This window comes from Solanum tuberosum, unplaced genomic scaffold (assembly GCF_000226075.1).
Source record: "Solanum tuberosum cultivar DM 1-3 516 R44 unplaced genomic scaffold, SolTub_3.0 scf00223, whole genome shotgun sequence".
NCBI classification, from domain to species: domain Eukaryota; kingdom Viridiplantae; phylum Streptophyta; class Magnoliopsida; order Solanales; family Solanaceae; genus Solanum; species Solanum tuberosum.
In genome coordinates this window covers 756,048-763,653 of record NW_006239146.1, presented here as the reverse complement: position 1 = coordinate 763,653, position 7,606 = coordinate 756,048, and the positions used below count along the sequence as shown (strand labels likewise).

The window sequence follows — 7,606 nt, the reverse complement described above, 5'->3', positions numbered from 1 at the left end:
GGTGGTAGGGGGCTGGGGTAGGGGTGAGGGTGGGGTAAAAAAATTGAAGTTAAAAACATTTTTTAAAAACAAGTTTTAAATTTATTTTTTTGGGGGGAGGGGGGGTGGTTGGGGGGCTGGTTTGAGGTTAGAAACAAATTAAATTGATTTTTTCAAAAAAAATAATTGTAATTTGAAGTTGGAAGAGAGTTTGGAAAATGTTTTCCTTTAGTTTTGAAGGGAAGTCATTTTCCTTAAATTTGGGGAAAATGAGTTGATTTAGAAAATATTTTCCAAAACATTTAACCTAACCAAACATGAGAAAATTGGAAAACATATCATACCAAACACACTCTTAAACTTGTAGAAAACTGAATAAGTAGACACACATATCCTACATGGCATAATACACGTAGGACACCATATAGGATACAAAATTGCCATGTAGGAAGAATGTGTCTATTTATTCAATTTTATATAAATTTAAGTGCTTATTTATCGGTTGAAGTCAAGTTATGAGTCATGTTTATGTATTATGCCTAATATAGACAACATATCGTACGGACTGACCTAAGATGTTGAGTAAAAAATGTGCTGGAAATTATGTGCAATTGACCCAATTTTTCAAAAATCAATCAGCAAATTACGCCACAATTGCCAAAGCAAATAACTCAATAAATTCCATACTCTTTCAAATTAAGGCAAAGGTTTCTAATTCACACAATGTGCAACTGCAACATTCTTTACTTAGTACTACTACTTTGTAGCTTTTCTCTAAGATGCGACGCGGTGCAGAGTGACATCGATTGCTTGATATCCATAAAACAATCGTTGGAAGACCCTTTAAATTTATTGAATTCAACGTGGAAGTTCGATAATCAGACAGAAGGTTTTATATGCAAATTTGCAGGAATACAATGCTGGCATCCTGATGAGACTAAAGTTTTATCCATTACTCTTTCAAACATGGGACTAATAGGTACGTTTCCGCGAGGCATACAAAATTGCACTTCTTTAACTTCTCTTGATCTTTCAAGCAATGAGCTATATGGAACCATCCCTTTGGATATATCAATATTAATTGGATATGTTGTAGATGTTGATCTCTCGAGTAATCAATTCTCAGGCGCGATCCCAAGTAACATTGCAAATTGTTCTTTTCTTAATGTCCTCAAATTAGACAACAATAAACTAGAAGGTCTAATCCCACCTGAAATTTGCTCCTTATGTCGACTCAAGACGTTTAATGTTGCCAACAACATGTTGACAGGGCCAGTGCCAAATTTTGTCAATGCCACTTTTCCAGCTGAATGTTATGCAAATAATCCAGGACTTTGTGGTAGTCCTTTGGAATTATGTGTAACAGAACGCGCACTGAACCTTTATAATATTTTTATTAAAGGTTTTGTGACGGGTTGGTCATTTTCGACTTTACTTGGTATATATCTTTTTTTCTTTGGTTTACCTAATGTAAAGAAGATGTTTCTATGGATCAAGAAGAGAACAAAGTTAATGATGATTGATGGAAATGAACGAGAAGAAGTAAACAACGACCCAAAGGTAACTATTTTGCTTGCTTTCAACCGTATTTTTCCTTCTTTAAGAACACCCCGTAAATAAAGTACACCATTCGTTTCAGTTTATGTGACAGTATCTCCATTTCACAAAGAATGGCAAACGGTAGCTTCCTAAATTTGGTTTTTTTTTTAACTCACACTTGTAATTTTACTCTTAGTGACAAGCTTTTATAGCCAAACAAGTGTTATGACACGTTTAAAACTACAAGTTTTTTAGAAAATTGTGCCCAGTCAAACTATGTCAGAAAAATTGGAGAAATAAAATGTGCTAAAGGTAGATATGTTCTTTTCCTCAGATTTTAGAACTGGAGAAGATTGTTACAAGAATGAGTTTTATGGAACTATCAAACGCGACTTTGAATTTCAGCCAAGACAATGAAATCGGGAATGGAATGCTTGGGAAAGTGTACAAAGCACTGGTCCCAAATGGATGGACTGTTGCCATAAAGAGGTTCCAAAGTTCTGAGAATTTGGAGGAAGAGTTTGTCTCTGAGATCACAACTCTAGGTAGTCTGAGGCATCCGAATTTGGTGCCTCTAATCGGTTTTTGTTCTGAGAGGGATGAGCGACTTCTGGTTTACAAATACATGCCTAATGGAAACTTACACGAGTGGCTGCATTCAACCGAAGACAAGGCAAGACTCTTGGACTTTGCTCTAAGGGTTAAAATTGTTATTGGTGTCGCGAAAGCCCTTGCCTGGCTTCATGACGGTGGAAATTTCCATGTTGTGCATAGTAACATTAGCACAAAATGTATCTTGCTCGATGAAAATTTCAATCCCAAGTTATCCAATTTTTGGGAGGCAACACTTGCAAAAACAAATGTCATAGATTCAAATTTGAGTCTATTGCCAATAGTCGAGTCTTTAGACTTTACGACATACAAAAAAGATGTCTATCAATTCGGGGTTGTGCTTCTCGAGCTTTTAACGAGAAAAGAATCTTACCAATTGAGCTGCTTGGGTCTAAATTTATCCAGCAGCTCATTTGCCAGTCCTCTTGATGTGGATACACTATTGTTAGGCCAAGGGTTTGATAATATGGTATTGCAGCTACTTGAATTTGCAAGTGATTGCATGAAATTCATTCCAGATCAAAGGCCAACGATGCAACAAGTGTATCAGACTGTTGCTGCGATTGCTCAAGTCCATGACCAAACAGGGGATCCTGAAATAAAGTTGCACTTGGACTAGAAGCAGGGGCGGAGCCACCATAGGCATGAGTAGCTTTCGCTCAAACCATGTATTTTGTGTTGAATAACCATTTCGTATGTATAAATAATCTATTCAGACTCATGTGGTACAAATTCTGGCTCCGCCTCTGACTAGAATCATCAGCTTCGAACCCTGTTTTCTATGGTTTCTTCGTTTAGCAAGAAATGTATCTCTTCTTGAATTGTCATTTTCTAGATAGCAATAACTACAGACAATCACAAGCTAGTTGGGGTCGACTATATCTGTATAATCATTATTACTATCACAAATTCTCCGTTTTGAAAAACAATACTCCATGTGGATATGGGCATTGTACACACAAAGTTTTGCTTTATTTTATGATTGAATTAAAGATCAAAAGACACAATTGAAATAGGACAAAAAATAGTTAACAAATGAAGGTTATTATTATATTTAGTGAGAACTATGATTAAAAAAAGTTAACCAAAAAAACTTGTAAAGTCTCGTCAAATCTAAAAAACTGAACTTGAACATTTGAAATAGGACAAAAATTAGTAGAAACTACATTGGGCATTCAAAATAGACCAAAAATAACAGAAAACCACAAAAATTGAACCTTTGAAAGTTTGTTAACATTAATTATTTTTTTCGATTCTCGTGAAATCAATTAATCTGAGATCATTAAATACTCCCTCTGTCCCTAATTACTTGTCCATTTTGACAAATCAAGAAAAGATAAATTCTTTTTACCTATTACATCCTCAATTAAATGACTAATTATTTTGAAAAATGTAAAACTTTTCATCCACTTAATAATTAATAGGGATAAAATGGTAAACTCACTATGTCATTAATTATTTTCTTAATAGGTGTGCCAATTCCAAAAAGGAACAAGTAATTAGGGACAGAGGGAGTAAGTAACAAAAATTAAAAAACATTCTCTTTTCACAAACTATAAGAATCGAAACTTATTTAGAGAATATATTAAACCTACCCATAGATAATTATGGAACCATTCTTGATGGGAAACAAGTAAATGTTCATTAAAATTAATGACGGTAAAAAAACATACCTAGATCTGTAACAATAGAATGTAACAGAAAGGAAAAAATCGAGCCCACTAAATGCACAGTGTCCCCTTAAGGAAATTATTCTCCTCTAGTATTCGAGGTTTAAAGGAATAGATCCGCTCATGACAGTACGATTATATTCACAACTGTATTGATACAAAAACAATGGTGTCAGTGAGTCACTCAATAAGAGCAAAGTACACGAATATTTAATTGTGCAGAAGAAGAAGTTCAGAATTTTCGTTATTTTAAAATGAGAGGAAATCCCTCTATTTATAGACAACAAAGGGTAGTGTGAACAAATGTTTATTGTTACTTATCGAAAATGTCACATCTCTTTGGAAAAGTTACAACTCTTTGGAACGGTTACAACATTTCATAAAAGTCATAACTTTTCATAAAAGTCAAAACTCTTCATAAAAGTTGCTACTTTTCATAAAAGTCACTCATTTTCATGAAAGTCACAACTCTTCATATTTCATTCACACCTTTTAAATCCAACAATGTGTACTTCAACATCAATTCAAAGCTCTAATAAATGAAATTGACTTTCAATCTATATTGTAACACCCCTAGATAAAAAAAATGATTAATTCAAATCACCAAAGGTAAAGTAAGATTATCGAGAAACGATAGACTAATGCATGCAACAATGCAAGTATACATAGGATTAAGTTTGGTCCAGTGTTCCTAACTGGCGATCAGTTGCTTAAGTAAGTTCAAAGGGGGGCTCATATTTATATATATGGAAGATAGGCTTAATTTGTAAGATGGTATTGACGGTTGTGAAGGTATTTGAGAGGAGGAGAAAACTAGTTTTGAAAATAAATAAATTAAAAGGGAATCCTGATGAAGTTCAAAATATTTACAACTTGCAGTAAAATTAAGAATCTATCTATACTTCATATTGAATATGAGCAATTAATTTATTGTGTAGTTATCTATGTCTTTGGGATTAAAAGTGGCTCCAATCTAGTCATATTCTTCTATAGGTCATCCAACACAACATTCTTGAAGTCATGTCAAAAGGTTATTAATTCTTGTCTTCTTTTCCTGGTTCACTTCGCACATCAAGGTGCGATAAGATTTTTAAGGTCTTTATGTCCTTACAATGGCATACCAAATTTGATTTTTTTTTCTTCAAGAGATGGTAGTACAGATTGTACCTTCAACAATTTATATGTACTAACAAATACTTATATAATAATAACTTTACAGAAACATAAACAATAAATTTTAAAGTATGTATTCAAAAATAGCAATTAATAACATAAGCATAAATTAATGACTGTAAAAAATATACCAAGATCTATAACAATAGAATGAAACATAGAGGAAAAAAATCAAGTCCACTGAATACACAATGTCCCCTTAAGGAAATTATTCACCTCTAGTACCCGAGATTTAAAGGAATTGATCCTCTCAGGAGAGAACGATTTTATTCACTAGTGTATTGATATAAAAACAATGGTGTCAGTGAGCCACTCACCAGGAGCAAAGTATATGAACATTTAATTGTGCAGAAGAAGAAGAAGAAGAAGTTCAGAACTTTCGTTGTTTTAAAATGAGAGGAAATCCCTCTATTTATAGACAACAAAGGTTAGTGTGAACAAATGCTTATTGTGCCTTATCGAAAATGTCACAACTCTTTGGAAAAGTTACAACCCTTTGGAAAGGTCACAACCTTTCATAAAAGTCGCAACTTTTCATAAAAGTCGCGCAACTTTTCATAAAAGTCACAACTTTTCATGAAAGTCTCAACTTTTTATAAAAGTCACAACTTTTCATGAAAGTCGCAACGCTTCATATTTATCACACCTTTTAAAATCCAACAATGTGTACTTCATATATCAATTCAAAGCTCTAACAAATGACATTGACCTTCAATCTATATTGTACCACCCTTAGACAAAAAAAATGATTAACTCAAATCACCAAAGGTAAAGTTAGAAAATGGAGAAACGGTAGAGTAATGCATGGAACAATGCAAGTATACATAGGATTAAAGGAGAAACATTCACACAATTCCATAATTAAAAATAAAATTCTCAAGGTATAATTGTTATATATACATCCGAGCCAACTAACTCACATAGTTTGGCCCACTATTTCATTTTGGTACGAGTTGGTTAAAATTAAGTTTGACCTAGTATTCCTTCCTATCTAGCGATCAGTTTCTTAAAAATGTTCAAAGGGGGCTGATATATATACATATGGAAGATTTGATGGAGGCTTAATTTGTACTGTGGTGAGAGGAGGGGAAAGCTAGTTTTGAAAATAAATAAATTAAAAGAGAATCCTAGTTTGTGGTGACGCCACGTAGACGGGCCTAGGGTTCTCATATATATATATATATATATATGTGTGTGTGTGATTGTTGAGATTGAGGTACTATATATAGTTAGTTGCTTAGATTATAGAATTGTAATATGAAACCGCTCTTTGAAGTTACTGAAAGTTGTTTCTGAAATCCTACATTCTGTAGGTCGTGATTTTTCTTCCCTTGAGCAAGAAGGTTTTCCACAATAAAAGTTAGCATAAACGTACAAAGCATATTAAATTTAGTTATATTAATGTCTCCAATTCTTTACATTGTATCAATGAATTGTATACAGTTATGAGAAGAAAATTATAAACATACAGACCAAAAATGAAGTATTAAAGAAAAACAATAGCTTAACAATTTTGAACTTGCAACCTAGTCCGAGTATGCTCTTTGTATAACAGAATTCTCTACCATTTAAATGTCTACTTGTATACACCCAAAGTTGAAGAACATAAATGTCAGATAAACTCAAGCTAAAGAGAACGTTTATGTAGTATTGTTGAACAATACTTTTGAACTTGCTACCTAGTGACCTCGTCCACGATGACTTGGCCCAGAATATGCTCTTTGTATAACAAAATTCTCTACCATTGATGAGAAAGATTGTTCTTTAAGAGGTCTCAACCCCTCAACTTGCATCAAGTTATTGGAAAAGAAAACAAAGAGGATTAATAACAAGACATTTACAACCAACAAACAAGAGTTGAAGCACTTCATTTTATATTTTGTTAAGAAAAAAATGAAGTGTTGGGTTTGCAATGTTTGGTTAAAAGGATGATACCTATATATAAAGGTGATATTCAGGAGTAAAGTAGGTATATTTCTTTGACTATTTTGCTTTAAGGTGTAGGAGGAGCAAGAAGTCATCTTATTCATACATTTGAATTTTCATGTTTGAAAATGTTAAATGTACATTTGAATGTTAACAATAACTTTAGTCAAGGAATGAGGCATATTGAATATTATTACTAGATATGTTCTATAACAACATTTTCCTTTGTCAAATATCCAAGATTTAGCCTTTTTGATTAAACGTTTCACATAACTTTTTGGCTTCAAAGAATGAGATATATATGTTCTATATATAAAAACAATAGAGTTTGACTTGTGTACATCAACAATCTGCAGAGAAAACAATTTAACTTATATACACATATAGAATATAAATTATTTTTTGCACAACCAAATCACCTATGGTATTTTTACATACAAGTTTTCCTACGATGTGAGATTTGTGCTTTAAAATATGATAGATTATCTGCTATAACAAATAAAAGATAAATGGCATAAAAAATATTACATGAATGTATATAGCTTAAACTCAAAAGAGCTACCCAAATAATATATCTTTTAGTAAACTTCTCATAACTATAAGATCCACAATCTTTAAAATAAAACATGTCACATGTTAAAAAAGGTAAATATAATCTAATAATATATATATATATATATATATATATATATATATAGATAAAATAT

General features: G+C 32.4%; 1 protein-coding gene across 1 annotated transcript; it reads left to right on the top strand.

The window, feature by feature from the left end:
• Positions 1–674: 674 nt before the first annotated feature.
• On the top strand, positions 675–3,034 carry LOC102590798 (probably inactive leucine-rich repeat receptor-like protein kinase At5g48380). The gene is made up of 2 exons (XM_006356430.2): positions 675–1,539; positions 1,853–3,034. Exons 1-2 carry the CDS (start codon positions 703–705, stop codon positions 2,747–2,749), a joined length of 1,734 nt encoding a protein of 577 aa, XP_006356492.1. The 5' UTR covers positions 675–702; the 3' UTR covers positions 2,750–3,034.
• Positions 3,035–7,606: the final 4,572 nt, after the last annotated feature.